General features: G+C 42.7%; 2 protein-coding genes across 4 annotated transcripts in view; one reads left to right on the top strand and one right to left on the bottom strand.

The window, feature by feature from the left end:
• HSPBAP1 (HSPB1 associated protein 1) overlaps positions 1-5,222 on the bottom strand; it is a 38,302-nt gene extending 33,080 nt beyond the window's left edge. For 2 of the 3 annotated variants that reach the window (XM_040070211.2, XM_058421401.1), the window contains exon 1: positions 5,125-5,222. In XM_040070211.2, the coding sequence (XP_039926145.1) occupies positions 5,125-5,161 (37 nt within the window). In that variant the 5' untranslated portion in view covers positions 5,162-5,222. The remainder of the gene's footprint in view (positions 1-5,124) is intronic. The other variant, XM_040070214.1, reaches the window with a different exon arrangement.
• Positions 5,223-5,629: 407 nt separating this feature from the next.
• The window catches only part of SLC49A4 (solute carrier family 49 member 4), a 70,724-nt gene continuing 56,077 nt past the window's right edge, over positions 5,630-20,276 (top strand). Inside the window, exon 1 of the mRNA XM_040069539.2 lies at positions 5,630-5,978. Coding sequence (XP_039925473.1) covers positions 5,645-5,978 — 334 coding nt within the window. The 5' untranslated portion in view covers positions 5,630-5,644. The remainder of the gene's footprint in view (positions 5,979-20,276) is intronic.

Here is a 20,276-nt window from a genome sequence, read left to right as displayed (position 1 = left end):
GGCCCAAGTTTCTACTCAGACCTCCATGAACTCCTGTTATAATCAGCTGCACCTGCATTTCTGGAGACTGAAGGAGACCTTTAATTATACAACAAACTATGACAGTGCTGTCGCTTTGAATTTGCAAAATCAACCAAAACTCAGTATTTTTCAACCTATCAGTAAATATGGAAAAGTCCTTTCGGTAGAAGAGTTTCAATATTTTTAGATTCTTTTTAAACATTAACATCACTCTACTATATCTGTCTGATATAATACTAGTATTAGAAGGAATGATGTCTTTTATGTCCAGACTTCAAAAGCACATAATACACAGAATTTTAAGATAACTCTCTGAACATTAGCAAAATAATAGAACTGCAAAAGATTAAAGTCGCACTTTTATACCATGACATCCAAACTACCTTACCGTTGCTCTTTTAAAAAATATTCTTACAAAACCCAAAATCTCATGCTACTCTATCTACTCCCAAGAATTTCATTGTATCTGTGATCACAAACCCTAGAATAGTTTAAACTTTATTCATATATGTCCCTGTTGACACAAAGAGACAAAGAAATAATAGATTCAGCCTCTTCCTTCTATATGGAATTACATGATAAGGTCACATTCTCAAAGAGACAACCAACATTTTGTGAGCTTTATGTCCTTCAATATGGATTTGATGCCAAACACCGACCCAGAAAATCAGGTCTTCAGACGACTCATTTGCAAAGCTCACAGCCTACCTACTGTATGACAGCAAAACGTGACCAGATCAACAAACTCCCTAATGTCTACATTGTTAATTATAGCAAAGAGGTAATTAAGTTACCCCTTGCTGCTTCGATGTAAGACAACAGGAGAACAATGGCACAGTCTGATAAGAAATGAGAAACACATGCACTAGAGACACAATGGACAAACCAGTACCAGAGCACCATGACTATCTCTCCTTGCTGGCATCAGCGGCAACAAGAGCTGCACTGAGGCAGTCCTAGCACAAGGAGACAGTGGAGATTTTCACCCTGTATTTCTCAATTCAAGCCTAACATCCTCCACCATCCCCATGACTCAGTTCATTTGTATAATTCTCAGGTTTTCAGGAAGAAAGGAAACCATCAGTCTTTGAAACTGAATTTCCTTAACATAACTTTGGGGTATAAAATACTCCATTGATGTCGTTTGCGGTCACTGCATATGGTAGCCCTGAATAAAATGAGACATCATAGGGGCAGTAGTCTCCTGAAGCTGGAGATCCAACATAAACTCTGTAAAACGTCTAAGACATGGAGCCTGAAGGCTAAGTGAGGTAGGGAAGTAGCCAACACAATTACCTTGATGAAAAGACATCATGTAGCTTCTACCTCCCCCTCAAAGAAGATACAACCATTACTTACATGTTCATCATTAAGTAGGTGATGAATGGCAGAACAAACAGAAATGGAGCACAAAATGATTTAAATGTGCTCAAAGCCCAAGTCAGATGTGTCTTTTGCATATTCCTCTTTAGAGGTGCAGTAAAGAACCTACAGTGTGGTGTACAGGGAATCGAGTGACATGTCTGTCATTAGCCAGCCACAAAGGTAGACTCCACAAGAGAAAGGAGCTATGCCACCTCTCCCGAGAGAATCTTACAAAGGGCTCACCATAAACCTGGAATCATCTACGCTACAATGGTCACTTCCCAGTGGGAATATACACACCCCGCAAGCAAAAGGCCTAAACAAATTTCCCACTGGAAAACACTGAAGTTTGAATTTAAGAATTGTTCAGCTTTCATAAGCTGAAAATGTGTCTGGTCTGTATTTTTGCCTCTTGTTGGTACTAGAAGGAAGGAAACACTGTAAAACCTGAAGGACAAAGAAATCATTCTATGACATCAGAGCTGGAGTTTACAGACTTCTCGATGAAAAAGAAAGGCAAGAAAATATGCTGGAAGTTACTGAATACACCGATTGGAAGGTGCCCAAACCAAGCCCAAAACAGAGCAGATTTCAACCAACCTGTTCCTGAGCAACTAGAAGAAAAAGGATGTCAAAACTCGAGGAAGGAGGAATGGGATTTGCTCACACCTCACAGGCTCCCCTTCAGAGGTGTTTTTCAAGATGGGGTGTAAAGAACACACCCATTACAGCTCCCGGCTACACCAGTGTTGTTTATGGCAGCTCTGAAACTGCACTGTCACAATTCCAGCTGAAGTCTGGAAATTGAGGGAAATCCCTGGTAAAGAGAACTTTTTTTAGATGCTGGAAGGAATTTTCAGAATCTGCCAAATATCACTTTTCAATCTTTGAATTAATTTCGGGTTCTGCCCATGTTGTGCCAAAATGCTTCTAACTTTTACAAGGTCTGCAATCACTTTCTGCTTGTCACATTGCAAGGCAGGAGTTGACCCAAGAAAGGACAAGATTGTATATATGACATTAGGAGCTGTTGGGAGAGAGGCCTAAGAACCGAGGGGATTCCTGAAGTTCTTTGAATCTCTCCGAAGAATGCCACATGGAGAGCAAACCTGTCAAAACCGTGGTGACACGAAAGAGCAAAAGGCACTTCCTAATGTGCTAGGAACTGGGGGTTGCCCCTTGGGGGGATGCTCTCCCAGGCTGCTGAGCACAACCATTATATGACAGATGTGTTTTAGCTGAACTAGACTCTCCAGATACCTCAAGGTTGTAACAGACTCATCAAAGCCTCAGTTTATATTAATAAGCCAATCTTAAATCGGCACACTGCAGGTGCCAACTTGTAAGCAGATCCACTAGGCCTGCCTCAGGGATGGCAAGAGCACTTGGAAGCAAAACCAGCCTCAGCCATGTAATTTTTGTCTGTCACTAGTGTTTCAGAGCTCCAGACAACCAACTCCTCCTAAGATGAATTCCAGTATGTTTTAGGTCAGACACGGGCAGACAGGCATGAATACGGTCACACAAACACCTCAGTTGGACACACTATTGTGCTTAGGCAATTAGTACCTGCATGGGCATCTGTATCACAGTTTTGGATCTAGGTGTCATTCTGTCCCTGCAAGACCTGCTATAGACATGAAAGTTATGGGCCAGGAGAGAAAATAACCTTTCTTCTTGCCTGAATGTATGCACATTTCTTCTGATAATATTCAAAACTCTTTAGCTAGATTATTATGAGGTTAAAGCAAGAAAAATTTCCCCACCTCAAATATTACAAATGTCAGTAATGAGAACAGTAAAAATGTCACCACACGGAGGAAAGAGTGAAATTAGCATTTTCAGAGGAGTATTACACCCATGAGTGAAATAATGCAATCAGCTAGCTGCAAGATAAAGCTAATTTGGTTTCCAACAGTTTATCAACAATACACTGCTCCTTTACATTAACAAATTTAAGCGATACCATATCCTGCAAACAAGAATAATTCACACAGAATATTACACTGTGTTAATTAAATAGCTGGAACAGAAAAGGTCAGGCCGTGACTGGAAGATGCGCATATGGGTTGTGAAGCTATGAAAAGATGGAGCGATTTCAAATCAAGAAATTAAAATAAACTATTTAAATCATCATTAAATCAATAATAGATACACTCAGATATTTCTGAGCCTATTTCAACAGCCCCTTTAGTCTGTTGCTGTTTCTCAGAATTTTCTTTCTCACTGACCCATGAAAGAGTCAAAATATCGTGAAACCCGTAAGGATGAAGTGTCTTGGATAAATTATCAAAAAGCTATCCTGCTTATATTCAAGTTTTCATCTGACCATGCAGATAATACGAGGCATGAGGCAAGTTTTGCAGTTAAAAGGACATCACAAGGCCCCACTTGCCTTATTTTTGCATGGGTTTCCTGCCGCTAGAACCATGAAACCTCCACAATTACTACAGTTAATTGAAAAATGTTCAAAGAGAGAAGTACTTTTTCACATTGTTTACTTCTGCAAATAGCAGCACTTTGTCTTTGGATGAATGCCAGCAATTCACTTAAATTATAGTAGTAACATACCCTTTTTAAATTGAAAGAACATTTTGGCATGGACTAAACTATGCTGAGGTGGTAATCTATGAAAAAGACTTAGTAAAATGGGGAATTAATCTTATTTGGAGCCCCAAAACACTACCAGAATATACATCAGTCACAAGCAAGTCTGAATCTCACCCTATGTTTATACTGTACTTTTGTCATTACAGCTGTACACAGCAGCCTCAGATTTGAGTTTGCTCTATGTCCCCCTATTATTTGTATGTGAATTTTATTTTTCCTGACCTTTTGTAGACAAAATATAATTTTCTTTTGCTCATAGTTCTGCTGATCATAGTTCTGCTGATTTCCTTTTTGCACTTCAGTCTAGGAAACTGAGCTGTGTGGACTAAACAAAATGCGATGTCTGTTATGTTCTGAGAAGAACTTCATGGGAGTCTGTAGTTTTGGCTGCAAAATTGTGGGATGAGGGCCACATATGAAATTCAGCTGTGCACTGCCCAGCACATCAACAGTCATGACACTGACACTGGACCTAAAACCAGTCTGTGTGGCTCCCACTGTTCAGCTCTCCCCACTTAATTACATCGGCATTTATTGAGCCAACTTCCAATCTGTGACAGAATGCCTAATCAAACCACACTGAAATACCCAATTTTTTAGGGAAGATGAAGCACTGTGCAGCATACGAGCCATTCATTTTATGACAAGTGCAGATGGTCGATATACAGATAAATTCTCACATAGCCTAATCTAATGAATATGTACTTCAATCTATTTAAATGATAATACTAATGAGCATAGTGTTCCCCACATGATGGTATATTCACCCGAATTATTTTTAAAATGTATTTCAGTGCATGTTGTATCTGAACCCTGCTCTTTTTTTCCTCCTAATTCGGACCGCGGTTGATTTGTATCCACGAAAGCAAAGCCATTTCCTTCTCCCTTTAGAAGGATCGATACCCGAGGGATGCCCTGCTGCAGCACCTCCCTGCGCGAAGGTACCACCACACTGCGGCCAGGGCCCCGCGGCCGAGAGGGACGTGTCAAAGGAGGAGCTGATGGAGAGGCTCGGCGGGCCCGGTCACAGCCCCGCTTCAGCCGCCGCTTCGCCCTCCCATGTCCGCCCTCGGCCCGGGCCCGGAGCCGCGCTGGGGACCGGGGCGGGCCGGGGCGAGGGGCACCTACCCGGTGCGGGAGAACGGCAGCTCAGCGCCCCGGCCATGCTCCGGCGGCTCGGCTCGGCTCGGGCGGGCCTCGTTCGGCACCGCCTTCGGCAGCGGAAGGGGCAGCGCGGCCCGGGAGCCGCGGCGGGGCGGAGCCGGTGGCAGCGTGAGGGCCGGAGCGCCCCGGCCCTGCCGGTGACACCCGGGCGGCTCCGCCTGCGGGCCGCCGCGTTCCTGTCCCAGGCTCCTCCGCCCCGCTCCCCGCGGGGCGGCGGCCCGGAGCCTTCCCCGTCCCGCCCGGCCCCGCTGCCGGCCGGTGCGGCTCCCTCCCCGCGGGCGGCGGGCCCGGCTCCGCTCCGCAGCGCTGGTTCCCTCCTCCCCTCGCCGGCGGAGGAAGGAGGCGGCCGCCGGCCCTCCCCGACCGCGCATGCGGCAGTGCCGGGCCGGGGCAGCGCTGCCGCGCTCGGGGGCTGAAGTGTGGGTGTCCCTTCCCCCGGCCCCGTTCCCTCCTCCCCTGCGGACCCCGGGCAGCGCCCCCGCAGATGGGCTTGGGCTGGAGCAGCGCGGAGGAGCGGCGGCCCCTCCTGCCGCCGCCACCGCAGCAGCCGCGGCCGCAGCCGCGGGGACCGGCGGGGGGCCCGGCGGGGCGGCTGCCGCCGCTGTCGGGTCGTGTGTACGGTCGGCGATGGCTGGTGCTGCTGCTGTTCTCGCTGCTGGGCTTCGCGCAGGGCCTGGTGTGGAACACTTGGGGTCCTATCCAGAACTCGGCCCGCCTGGCCTTCGGCTTCAGCGGCTGGGACATCGCCCTACTCGTCTTCTGGGGGCCCATCGGCTTCGCGCCCTGCTTCTTCTTCATGTGGCTCATGGACAAGAAGGGTGAGCGGGGCCGGGGGCGGCGGGGCCGGGGGTTCGGGACTCCCCGACCCGCTCCTGTGTCTTCCCCCGGGCCAGGCGGGGACGCCGTGGCCGTGTCCCCCGACGCCGCTGTCCCGTGGCCAGACCGGGGACACTCCAGCCCAGTGGCCTTGGCCTTAAAAAGGGTTGGCTCATACTTAAAAGGCATCATGACTGCTGTTTTCGGTACTCTGCCCAAACGAAGGCACATCAGAGTCCATACACGAGGAAGATACTTAAGCTAAGCGGAATTAGGGCATCTGACGTCGCAGGTGAGGTGTGGGTCTGTAGGAGTGTGCTCCAGTCCGGCATTGCCATCCGGCTGTTTGACCTGGAGATGGTGATTTCTGGTTACCAGCTGTTAGACAAACACGCATTGATGTTTGGACCAAGTAATGTTATTGCTCAGGCTGGCCATTGCACCTTGAAACAGGTTCTTCATTTTTAAAAGCAGGCTGGACATGATTTCTTTTCATTGTACTATGGAGATAAAAAGACAGGGAACACCTAGAAGTTGCACTTTGGTGTTTCAAAGAGGAGTACCAGGGAGCGTTTCCTAATTTGTGTTCAGGCTGTTGCATCTCGCTACCAAACTTATGAAAATGGTGTTTGTCTCTGGAGAACTTCTCCAGGGTCTGCATGGTTCCTCTGTGGTCACCCAGGGGACCACTCCAGTGAGGTCAAGTACCTACGTTTGTGAATTTCGGCTTTTGGGCCTAAATCCACTGAACTGATTTCTTTTAACTCCTGTTTAAACAGATTTCTAAACAGGAGATTGGCGCCAGTGGACCCTTGTGGCTCCTGATCCTAAGTGCTACTTATTCCATTTATTTAGGAATTAATAGCTCATTTGTGGGAAGGGGAGGGGAGGAGGAAGGGAAAGTGAAAACAGGCAGGGAGAGAAGTTGTATTTGAGAAGGCCTATCTCAAAATTGGAGTTGCTTTTCCTAAAACTGAAGAAGCACTGGGGGAATAAAATTTACTGGGCTGAAAGTACATTCTCAAAATGGGTCCATGGTGGCTGTACATCCAGTCTTCTCTCAAGCAATTTAGACTTAAGTTGGCAATATCTGTCTCAAATGATATATAATAGTGTTGTTAATTATCTTAAATTTAAAGTAAGTTATTTTGGTTTGTACAGTGAAGACTGACTGCTCATGGCATGAAGGAAATAAAGGTAAATGTGAACCTGTGCTTGGAGAGCTGAGTCTGTATTTTTATTTCTACATTTTCTATGAAGTTGATCCTGAGCAATGCAAAATAATACTAGAAAAGTTTTGAAGTGACTCATGGGAAAAGAAACTTTAGTATTTTGTTCTTTTATAATGTGATTAGTAGTGTAGTTGTGGGATTTCTTGGTTTCACGTATAGGTTGTTTTGATGAGAGTATGTATACAGGTATTTTCTTTAACTGATTGCTTTGGAGGGTTTTGTTTGTTTGTTTGTTTGAATTCCCATGTTCATTGGAGGTGCAGACATGAACAACGCCTTTGCTCTTGGTTTGTTGCTTTCCTTATTGAGAGACTGTTGGTAGGTAACCTGAACAGAGCACCTCAGCTCACTTGGCTGTGTGTGTAAGGAGTACGTATGGGCACTGGAGCAAGTTGTTTCCTGATCAGCGGATTTTGTGAGGGCCCTGATTGTTTTCTGATGTTTGTTTCATGCTGTTTTCTGAGTCTGGGTGATTCCCACAGAGAATGTGGTGCTGTTCACTTTGGAAGTGACGGTGGAGTCCTGCTATTTGGTTCATCGTGGAGCAGAGAGGAAAGCTGCTGAGCCCCGAGTCGGCCATGGGGCACACTTCCACTGGAGGCATGCTGTGGGGAGTTACCCTGCTCTTTGGAGTACATGTGGTCCAGGAGGATCTTGACTCTACTGCTTTGAAGCTGTAAAGTTGTTTGAAACTTGATCTTGCAAGGGCAGTATTTCACTTGCTTGCTGTTACACCAGATTTACTCTGGAGAAGCTGCACCATTTACTCTTTGATTTCAATCATCTGTCACTGGAGTTGGCTAGTAAAAGAGCTGTCAGGGAAAAAATGTATTTGTGAAGTGTCAACATGTAAAACCTGGCAAGTATCAGAAGTATGACACTGTAGATGAGGCATGTCAGAATCTGAGAGGAGATTGTGCTGTTACATAGTCCTGTACTTCACAGTCAGAGGTAAATCTAACTGATAAGTAGCTTCCTGCTGTCACTTAAGTCTGATTTTCTATTACGATGTTTCAGAAGAAGTTCAGAAGTATTGGTCTTCTTGGTTTTTCCTTGTTGATAGCAGCACATAGTTCACAGCATTAATCTGTATCCATACCAGACTACTGCTGTGCATTTTGTGCACCTGCTCCTTGTTTCAGTGCTGGTTGTAAAAGTTTGGTCACTTTTTTCTTCTTTTTTCCTGCTTCTTAGCTAATTGGAAGTTGAAATGAATAGGCATGTTAATAGTTACAAGAAGCATTTCTTGGATTCTGTGATCCAGTTCCATTATAGCTTCTCAGAGAAGTGTAGGGTCCTGAGAAGAGATGACAGCAGTGTTTGTTTTTAGTGAAAGGTGTGCTAAATAAGCTCTGTTCTTCAGTTCTGTACAGAAGGAGAAGAGGAACTCCTCCCTCTTGGGAGGGAGAAATTACAGTTCTTTTTGGTTGTCTAACCTCAAAAAGTTTCTTGGCCTTGGTGACCTTTTTCCTTCTGGCCTGCTGAGGTTATCTCCTCTATTGCTTCTGAAGGCCTGGTTGCAGCCAACCCAAGCAAGGCAATTGGGGAATGGCAGGAAATGCATGAACAGGGAAAGGTGCATAGATGATGTCACTTCTCGCTCTCCAGGAATACTGCTGGCAACTGTACACCTCCCTAGAGGGTGACCCAGAAGGGGTCTTGGTGCCAGAAGCAGCATGACAAAAAGTCTTGGTTGACTTAAGCCCATGTTTCTGTGGATCTACAGGGATCATGATTTTATGAAGTCGAGGATGATTTTTCATCAGGAAGGTAGTGATGGTCTTCACGAGCCATCACAAAGAATATCTTACTTGAAGATCTGAACAGGCTCAGAGAAGACATTTTTTGAAGGGTGTTCAACCCTATTTTAAAGGGCCTTTGCGGCACTGGAGGAAGCCTGGATTTAGCCCTTATCTGTAAGCTGTGTAAATTGAAAGCTACTTTGTGGTGTTGCTGAGCTCTTGTCCTTCTCAAAAATACATTCATTTTCAGATGCATAGTGAGGTTCACATATCACAGCTGAAAGTTCTTTGGGGAATGAGCTCCGTTCCTCTTCCTGCCTCCCAACTTCCTCTGGCTGATGGAGACTTGTGCCAGCCCTCGGGCACCCTTGGGGGTGTCCATGCACCTTGGCTGGGTGCTGTGTAAGGACAGTGGTGGCATCTGTCATATTTCTTAGTCCTGCTCTGGGATGGGTGCATGTTGAAAATCAGGAATTATACTTGCATATGTCACTTTTGAGTGTGTGCCATTTTGGGTGGGTTTGAAAACTCTTTTCTATGTGTAGGATTAGAGGTGTTGGTTGGTTTCTCAGTTAAGAAAGGGAAAAAGATAGTGTGCCATGGAGCCACACCTGTCTTATTTGGTGCATTTTCTTTAGCAATAGGATTAGAGAGTCCTTGTTTAAATTGCAATTATGTATAGAGATTTAATAAGAGTGAAATTAAATGGGAAATTACTTCAGTGTGCTATTGGACCCTTGTTGTTTACATGATTAAAATTAGCTACAATTCATCACATGATGCTTGAGTGTTTATGTACATTTTGTGCCTTGAGTGTTTCATTTCCTGAGAACTGTAAATACAAGCACACAGGACTGTTAGGATGTTTATATATCTAACTTGAAATCAAAAGCTTACATAATTCCCTGCATCTGGTTCACCAAGGGGGTTTTCTTAAGCTCCTAGCTACAAGTTGAGACCTAGAAGCAATATATGTCAGTCTTCATTATGTTCCCATATAAGCAAGAAGAGGCAATGAAGAGTGAAATATTTTACAATAGTTTACATTAAACAAATTGAGTAGAATGGTGATATTTTTCATTAATTTTTGGAATACAGTAAATGGTTTTATATTGAATTTGAAGATGAGACTTACTACTTGTAAAAGTGTAATGTAATCTCTTTCTTGGTAATTTTTTATAAAATTATATGCTTATGTGGGTTGCATAGACAATCTTAGAAACTTTATTTTGCTGAAATTAAATTTACACAGCAATGTTATTCTAGTGATTGCATTATGAAGTAGAGAGAAAACTTCAATAATCAGATTCTGGTTTTAATCAAGATTGGCTTTTCCGTTGACACCATGAAAGTTTTTATTTGTAAGAGTAGTTATTCCTTTCCTGAATACCAAACTCTTTATTTTATTGCCGTCTTCTAAATCATGCATCTTGGTTTCCTTCTCTGAGACATTTGATAGTTCTTTCTCTTCCACCTGGGAATTTTGAGATTAAATCCTTTAATGCAGTCTGACAAAATTGTCATGAATATTGAGTACAAGTACTAAATTGGACCTTGCTAATATAAAAATGTCTTAATAACTGTTCTCCATAAAAAATCAACTATACATCATGTATAAACAGAATCGTGCATGGCAGCTTTCATGTTTGGAGTTCCTGGATTGTCACTTGGTACTGTGTGCATACGCTGGTTTTACTTTCAGGGGACCTTTGGATGCCTCTAGCTCACGTAGAAGGTCACTGGGACAGAAGGGACGTGACTCCAAGTGAACTTGTTTTCTCCTGAGATTTTCGTGTAGGAGGTGTTTGTGAAATGCCTTTGGGTTTATTTTGAGAGATGTAGAAGTGGGTACAGAGAGGAAGCAGGTTGTTCTAGAAGTTGGTAAAAACATGAATGGCCGAGTGAATCCAACAGGTGGAGAAGATTTTCTTCAGTGTTTCCATTGTACTTGGCATTTCAGAGTCCTTCTCTGTCATTCAGGCTTTTGGACAATATAAGTATAAATTGGAGCATGTTACTAATAACTTAGAAGAATTGCTGCAAGTGTAGTTGCTGATAGGTTCCATTGTTGATATAGATGGATCATGTGAAGTACTTTCCATGGTGGCACTCAGAAGAAAGTGCAAGTTTTGGATGGAAGTATTCATAGTTCTGTCATGTCACAGATGCTTAACAGAAGGACAAAAGAAGTGACTTGTGAACATTGAAAGTCTGAAAATTTTCACCTTTGGCAAAGAAATGCATTTTCGTCTCCTTTTTGTCGTGATCTTGAAACAGACTTTTGTTACCTCAGATTCTGCAAGACTGCAAGATGAATGCCCAATATTTCAAAATGATCAACTTGATAATTCACGTGCTAAGTTCAAGCATGAGTCTTAGCTGAAAACATCTAGGATACGACTTGGCGTAAGGCTGTAAGACTAACTCAGTGGCATCAAGCCAGAAGGATTTACACACTTCAACAGTAGAAGAAGTTTTTAGGCATTCTGACTTCGGTAGGTTAGTACAGCTTACAAGAAATACCCATGGGAAAACGTAGAGATTCAAAAAAGTGAGTAGAATGGGAGTAAGAAAGAAAGTGTGATGCAGAGATTAGGGAGTAGCCTCAGAATAAACAACTGATTCTACTTAGTATTTACGTTGTTAGGATCCAGTAATTATGATTATTAGAGAGATGCCTCTGCCCAAATTAAGGTGCAAACAAGACCATATGTCTAATCTGTAGTGCAGATTTTATTTAACAGTAAATGTGAGGTAGAGAGAGATAGAAATAAGAAAAAGAGAGGGAGAAAGGGAGTGGCAGATTTAAGTAGAAAGGTATCACCACCCACAGATCCAGACAGCATCCCCTTGGTCCTCTTCTTGTCTTCTCAGTGGTGGGGGTCCTGAGGTCACTCCAGACTTTCACCATTTATACATTTTAGCAAACAGAATCAGTGCTCATTTGGCTACACAGTTCCTTCATTCTATTGGTTAAATGAGTCTCTCTCTTCCAAAGCTAATTAGCCCCTTGCTCACTCTTTCTCTTCTTTTGAATTGGTGGGCTTCCCATCTTAAATGGGTGGGCTGTGACCTCCTCCTGCTGGACCCAGTCAGAACTGATTTTCAGCCCAGTGGCTGTGTTGGCTTTCAGTGTGCATTCTTTGTGTTTATTACCAGTACTCCCCCAGCTTGTTTTTTTTCTTCCTAGTCTGAGATAGTTGGAAAATAGTACCACCTTTATCTTATCTCAAGTTCCCATCAGGTTGCATAACTAATCACGGAATTGTATCCAAGGGGGAGGGGCAGGATGGGGAGATTGGTGGTCACAGATGAGCAGTTGCTTCTTTATACGGTTTGCCATAGGGGGCAAAGTCCTTTGGTGATCTTAAAAGTTTTTCAGGCTATTGTGACCTTAATGTCCCTTACAGAGGGTAAAGGTTTTAACTCCAACAAGAGCAGCAAGAAGCTCTTTCAGATTGAATGAAAGTTAAATGTGAACTTAGGGCTTCAGCTAAGAAAGGAGCAGGGGGGGGAATGGCTTGACTCCTGAGAAGTTAAAGGTGCATGTATTTGGTGAAAACGCAAGTGGTTGGTGCATTTGAACCAAATACAAAAGAAGTTTGAAGGAAAATACGCTTTACTATAGTCTGCCTCTCTCATCTTGTAGACATCTACTGCGTGGTATTAATGAGGTGTATTTCATTATCTTGTAAGTGATACTGATCCACACCTATCAAATCCTGTGAAAGGGATTAATTTTCCTAAGCTAACAAATCTTGGAAGAAATGAGATGAAGTGTTGCTTTTCATGTAGAGAGATGAAAGAAGCAATTAGAGAGCTGAATATAGGTAAATCCTACTAGAGCAGGTATTTGATCAGCTTGGTTTTACAAAATTTATTTTGATGAGTGCTGGTGTACATATTTGTATAGACATACTTTTCTTCTATATCATCAAAAGTTTTTTCTTTGAAAAGGAAGACTGATCCAAACTTGGCTTTTGTTGTTTAATTTTATATACTGTGGCTACATGAATGTTTGCAGAGTGTTTGTGCATGTGCTTCCAGAAGTGCAGGCTCATTAGGGAATTGATTGGCCCACCGTCCTTGGAGTCAGGCATGCTGCAGAAGTCCACTTGAAACACAGTGATTAGCAACACAGAGAGCTTTAATTACCAGCTGATGAGTTGTATTAACTTGATGCTGCTATGGTTCATCATAGTAATGCTAGCTTGATTCTTAGTAGTGCTTCCTATATCTCCTGCTGGGCCAGTTTGAGTTGAAGAGCATCGATTGTGGCTGCAGATAGATGTCCTCCGCTGGAGCTAGGTCTTTCTGTTGGGTGGGATTCCACCCCAGCTCTGATTGCTGCCATGTTTCCATGTGTTCTCTTTATGCTGCCCTCCTACACAGCTGCTGTGCCCTTTGCACTCTTCACACAGGTCTTTGCAGCTGTTTAAACACCACATAGTGAAGCATATCAGGAAGCTGAATGCTTGATTTGAAAGAACTTTTCCATGGTGGGAAGTAAAGTAATTGTATTGGCATGTAGCTCATGTGACAATGGCAATGGCCATGTTATCTGGGGATAATGCTTTTAGGCTTTGGTGCGCTGCACATACAAGCACAGTGAGCATGGGGTGATAGTCATAAGCTAAAAAACAAGAATTTCCGCCTCAACATGAGGAAGAACTTCATTTGTGGGTGGCAGAGCACTGGAACATGCTCCCCCAGGGAGGTTGTGGAGTCATGTCTCACTGGAGACATTCAGAATTCGTCTGGATGCGTTCCTGTGTAACCTGCTCTGGGTGACCCTCAGCCTTGGCAGAGGGGTTGGACTAGAGGATCTCCTGAGGCCCCTTCCAACTCCAGCAATTCTGTGATTCTGTATGTAACTTGATAGACCTTGACGTTGGGAAATTGACAAATAGGGAAATAATTTACCAGTGTAAAATACGATCCTTTGATTTCCTTATGCAGCTGCTAATACAAGCAGAGTTAAAGCACTGAAGCATCCCTGAACTGGGTCAGGACACAGGTCCAGATAGGAAGATATATTGTCAATAGTAGCTTCTAGAAGTTGACTACAGTGTACTGATACCTCCCTTGTTGTATGCTCACATGTTTTTACTGCTCCTCATAACTCTTTCTTGACCCAAGTTCTGACTGCTTCTTCTCAACTTCCTCCCTCACCTGTCTTGTGGTATGCCCATCTTGTCCTCCTGTTTTCCTCTGTTCTTCCCTCCTCTTGGTTGTTGAGGAGTAGGAGAGGTTGGATGCAGGAAGCTCAAAGGAGTGAGAAAAGCCTGTGGATAGATGAGAGAGAGAAGAGGAGAGTGTGGAGCAAGGTGGTGGGTGAAGTATGGGAGGCACAGGTGCAGAAATAAGATCTGGAGCCAGAGCGCAAGAAGTGCCGGGAATGGGAAAGGTGGAGGAACGAGTTGAGTAGGAGGCACGGGGAAATGGATATTGAGAGGGGCAGTAGGAAATGGGACTGAAGTAGCCAGCAGCAAACAGGGAGGGGGCAGATACCTGCACAGCAGTGGAGGTCAGCAGCATGGCTTTTGTGAACTGTCTTGAGAGGCACTTTTAAAACCGGGAGCTGGGAATCTCTTGGGACACAATTGACCTTCTTGCCTCTTCACAGCCAGACCTCTGAACTCTGCCTGGCACTGTCTGTTGTAGCCAGAGCGTGAATGGGCCCTTCCATCAGCCCTGCCTCCCCTGAGGTGTGGTGGGCCACAGCCGCCTGCTCCCTGCGGCTCTGGGGCGCTGCTGACGCAGAGCGGCGCGGCTGTTCCTTCTTGTGTGGCTTTCGTGGTGACGGATGTCTGGCCTCGTGATGGAGGCACCAGTGGCATGCAGAAGAGGATGTGGCCCCTCTGGCTGGTATCTCTCCCCTTCTGGAAAGCTTTGTGGAATGGGGCAAAAAGGACTAAACTACTGTTTTGTTTTGCACTGCTTTGCTGCATTTTAAAAACGTTGACATTTTGCTAGTCTTCTTTCTTCTGGGAGTTTTTAATAGTGTGGCAACCATGCTGCATAAAGGTAGCTGGTACGAACTTTTATAATGTGAATGACAACAATAATTTCTCTATTATCAAAGTCCCCTGGGCTTTCTCATAGATTTTTATTATGGATGTAGTAAAGTATTTAGGAAGGTTGTATTGCATTAATTTTGTAGCTGTATGTTTATACTGTATTTATAATTCCAAGCTATTAGTTTAGAATTCTGTTAAAGAGAAAAAGAGTAGATCAGTTGTTGTTCTGCAAAAGCTGAATCTATTTCCTTTAAAGAAAACTAAGGGTTTTCTTCAAAGAATTAACGTATTTATTTTTCCTATCGTAAGGAACTAAGTATGAACAAAGAAAGACTGTTTTCACTTGGTAATGCTGAACTAACCCCACTTTACTGATTTCTGAATCCTAGTAAAAGCATTACACAACTGCATAAACAAAATCAGTTTTATTCATTATTTTCAGCAGATGTTGTTTTCAGGAGTTAGTTTCATGTTACGTTTTAGGAGTGAAAAACAAGTCTGAAGCAAACACAAAAATGAGGTTCATTACTTGTTAATAAAGTTTGGATATTTTCTTTGTTGCTGATTTTTCACCTGTGCTTTTTTTTCTTTTCTTCTGGTAAGAAATGCCTTGCTTGTGGGAAAGGAGCCATGTAAAACAGGGGTATTTGCTTGCCTTTTCAGACTGACATAACAGTGCGTAACACACGTCCTGAAATAATTTTCCCTGTTGTGAAAATTTGTAATCTGGCATTGTCAGATAAAAATACTTGGTTTATATAAAATATTTGGTTAAAAACACCCAAATCCCCAAACCCATCGTCAGTGCTGAGAAGAGGAGAAATAAATTGAAAGGATATGATGTTTTGGCAGTTGTTTCATTATTTTAGAAATTTTCTTGGAGAGTATTTGAATTCTTCCAGCGTGGTGTGGCCTTAACTGAGATGACCAAAGACTTGAAAAAAAAAAACCTTTAAGAAGTTTTATAGTTACAATTATATTATTGTATATTATAAATAGTATACTCCCAGTGCTAGGGAAATTGTGGCTTGCCCTGCCTTTCTCCTGGTGGTGACATTCAGAGCTCTTCCATCACTTCCTGCCGTTATTTTGGTTTTTTAATGCATCTCGTGTGCATGTGCTATTGTAGCTCTGTAGCTGTGCTGTAGCTGTAATTGTGCTGCAGGAGCTTGTGATCAATGCTCCAACTTCCTCAAAAGCTGTAAATTAAGCTTTCTCATGCAGATTTTTAGTAGAGAGGGTTTTTTAGATTTTTCCTGGTTTTGGAGCTGGAGATCTGTGACTCAGCCAGAGGGAGTGACGTGTTTTGAAAGTGAGAGGTCTTCTGCTTTCTGCAAAGAATGCTGGTGTTTTTCTGGAATATAGGGCATCAAATATAGCCACTACTAGAAACTTTTTTGGTTTACTTATTGATTTGTTGATGCGAACCATCCCTTTTAAATACTTGAGAAAGGTGGTGGTGTTATAATTTTAATTAGTCACATGAACCTAAAGAATTGATCAGAACCCTTAAAAAATATAATGGGTTTAGGACTCATTAGAGTGCTGCAAAATAAGTCTTTTAGAATGAACTGTGTACCCTAAATAGTGCGTGATGCATTTTAATGTTAAAGTAACACTGAAACTGTTCACACAGAAAAAATTTGAAAGCTCACTCTAGTGACCTTTCATATAAGTCACAAGACCTGCATGGATATTACATCAGTGGAGTTCTTGCAGCTCTTTATTTCCCCCACTCTCAGCAGGGATAATAAAAAGGAGAAACCTTGCACTTAGTGTCCTGCTTAGTGGATGCACTAGGCAGTATTTAATGTAGCTGCCAATCCTTGCTGCACGGTTGCTTCTTGATACTCTGTTAAGGCAAAGCAAAATGCCTCTGTACTTCTTAAAAAGAAGCATTTCATGCACCACTGAGTGGTGTGAGCAAGTACTATCAAGGTAACAGAACTCCTTCCCTGGTAGATGTGTGTAAGAGGGGTTGGTTTTGCTCTCTGTTGCACAGGTAAGGCTCTGTAGTTAGTGGTGTGGTAATTGAGCCTGCTGTGCAATTGGGAGTCTTTGAAAGGAGTGGAAAGAGAAAAGAAAGTGCTTCCCTCCCCTTGTGTGGTGCTGTAAGTGTTTGAGTTGTTGGTGTTCATTCAGGAGAGCTAGAGTGAAGGCTTCTTGTGTACTTTCTGTTTACTTGTTAGTGACATCTTTTCTTTAGCTTCAGAATTAGTGAGGAGGCTTAGCCCCCAGCTGCATTACTGGGCATATTTGTCAATTGCTCTGCATCTCTCTTTATGTACACACTAGCACATGCCATTATGTAGATTTAATTTTATCAAATGGTAAAGATGGATTCAATGACTCACCTGAATTTTCATGTTTTATTAGATACTGGTGTTGAGAATAGAAAGCAGCTACCTGTGGTGAAAGAAGAAAGAACACTTGATACAAGTGTTGGTTAATGTCACAGATTTAGGAAGTACTTAAATAGCTGTTTTTTGTTGTATCTGCACCTCAGGTGAAGATTTAACAGACTTCAGTGCTAATGGTGAGACTGGCTCCTGTTTCCCTATGTTCATAGCCTGAATAAACAAGGCAGAGGGCAGGGGAAAAAGAAAGGGGAAGCAGAAGAGAAGTGGCCTGCCCAGTTTCATAAGGCATGTTGAGAGATGCAGGTCCTGCTGCCCCAGGCCAGTGCTCTCTTCTCTCAGAGATGCTCTGCAAGCATTAAGAGAGCTTCATTGCACTTGGATTAGTTGCAGATAAAATGGATGCTTTCTGCAGTAAAATGTATAATAACAGTATTTGGCTAAAATAATTGGTCTCCTTTGAAACCAAGAAACATGTTATTAAAGAATAGGAGATATTCTAGTGAAGAGTCTAAAACTGATTCTAAAATCATCATTTTGATCTTCAGGCAAATACCATTCAGCTCAGCACTTTGTTTATCTGTTCAGGCAAAATGTCAATTTCTGGATTGCTGAATAGAATTTACAACACTTGTATAAACTTGCAATGCAGATTTCTGATTTACATATTTTTCCATTTTTCCCCATTGTTGATGTTGAACTGTTGTGATGCTTCAAAATCCTTCACTGCCATGTGGAAGGAGGCTTCATTACTTGTAAGCTACCTTTTTGTATATCTGAAAGCTTAGATTATGCCTGTTCAATTCTTAGAAACAGGACTATATGATTTACAGTACCAGACTTTTAAATTGCTGCACAAACTCTGAAATACTTGCTTTGTATTTACAAGTGTCGTGGGTCACCAACCATGATTAAATCTGTGGTAGTGGAGCCAACTCTATAGAGTTTGGGTCATGAAGTTTGTAATAACTAAGTGTAGAGGAGTAGAGAGCAGGAGAATAAAGTGATACTTTCCTTGACTTATTTTTAGAGATTGATTATGTGCTTTCATATTATATCACAGTAATATTAAAAGAATTTTATATAAAATAACATTAAAAACAGTAATGAGATAAAAGCACCCTACAGCCTCTTGACGTGGTTGTTTTAGCTTGTTCTTTCTAACAGGTGCAGTCAAGTTCTTGTTATCTATAGTAAACAGGAAAATAAGGACTTTAATATGCTTTAATGAATGTTGGGGAGGGTTGTGTGTGGAGAAAAATAAAAATAACTTAAAAGCAGGAACAGTATTTACAATACAAACCAGAAGCAAGCCATACAATTAGAGTGTGTAGTTAAGTGTCTTTGTTTCCTTACAGTTGGGGTGCACGTAAGAAAAGATGCAGCAGCTCAGGAGTGGCAGAGTGGTTGTGCAATTGTCATAAGAACTCTCAGTTGCATTCTGTTTAGTTTTGTTTCTCACGATTATGTTCTGTCAGCTTCCATATCTGTTTTAGTGGTTATATGTGTTCAGTTATTTCCCTCAAGATGAGTGTCTTTGTGAAACACTTGACTGCCTAAATTTTGTGCTTTGAGTCTCTGAGTTATGTTGTGTTTTTTTACAATAGTCTTAACTAACCTCAGAATTTGGGAGGAATATTCTGCTTACAAGGATGCATGTGATGATATTTTTGCAGAGTGCGTGTTCTTCATCTGAGAGATACACTGGAAATAGGAAACATGTATTGGCCCTCATGCTTTCAGTTTGCACACAGCCTTGCTATGTCTGTCCAACAAGTGCTAGCAACAGAGATGACTTTCTCTTTGGGTCAGATCTGGTTGTTGGCACCCCACTGTCTTCCTGATTTGACAGGGACTCCTTGTGGGTTCCCCCTGTCAGTAGTTGGCTCTACTGAAATTCTGCCCCCGATGAGAAAGTTTGTCCAAATCACAGGAACTATTTTACTTCAGCTTGTGCTTGTATACATTTTTCTTCCTCAAATCTAAATTTTGCAAGTAAATCAATTTATATAGAAATGTCAAACTCCTGCTGATAGCCTTGCTGTTAACTGGGCAGCAATTGCTGACAGGTTCTGTTGCAAAAGCTGTAAGATACTGTAAAGAGTAATTGTCCCTCTGAAGATCATTACTTCCGATGTCTACATTTCAAGAAGTTTCTAGTACATATTTCATCTGGGCATCTCAGTCTGTCAACTGTTTATGTCAGACTGAAATTGGAGCAGTGTTAGGTGGAATCTGCCCTGCAGCCCTCCACTGAAAGGTGGAACTGGACTGTGTAGTGGATTAGTACAGGAAAAGATCTTGTGCCCTAGACAAGACTGAGGGTTGAAATGTAGCTCTGGGTTTAATTTGTTTTAGACAGGTTCTGTATGATAGAGCTTGGTTCTTACATTTTGATGCGTGAAGGATGCTGTCACCTGTCTTGCAGGATGTTGAAATTGAGTTAGCTTCATTTTCAATCAGAAAGAAAAGATACTCAGGTCCTAAATCTTTCCAGTTGAAATTGGAATGCTGTCTTGGCAGTGCCACATAGAGCCAGGGGAATGAATGGAAACACTTGGCTTCAGCTTATTTTAAAACCAGAGGTTTGAAATGGGGCAATAGCAGAAGCATCAGCATCAAGTACCCAGGGAGAAAGGGAGGTCCAGGTTGTGCCTAATAGCACCCAATGATAGAAGCAGCAATTAATACCACCAATGATATCTTGGCCATCAAACTAGGATTAGAGCGTGGTGTTACTGGTGCTGATAACACCATGGTGCTGGGCTCAATCACTGTATGGGCCATTCACTGAAGAGCTGAACTCAATCCTTGTGGATCCCTTCCACCTCAGAATTAAATGTGAATTTGTAATTTTGGATGAGTTACGTATGACCTGGTAGTTGTTCGCGCTTGCATACAGTGCTTGTATTTGGTTCCCAGTTTTTATTGATGCTTTTCTTGAGAATG

Source organism: Hirundo rustica, chromosome 7 (assembly GCF_015227805.2).
Source record: "Hirundo rustica isolate bHirRus1 chromosome 7, bHirRus1.pri.v3, whole genome shotgun sequence".
In the NCBI taxonomy this organism is placed as follows: domain Eukaryota; kingdom Metazoa; phylum Chordata; class Aves; order Passeriformes; family Hirundinidae; genus Hirundo; species Hirundo rustica.
The sequence above is the reverse complement of the archived record's forward strand: the minus strand, read 5'-3'. Positions and strand labels throughout refer to the sequence as shown.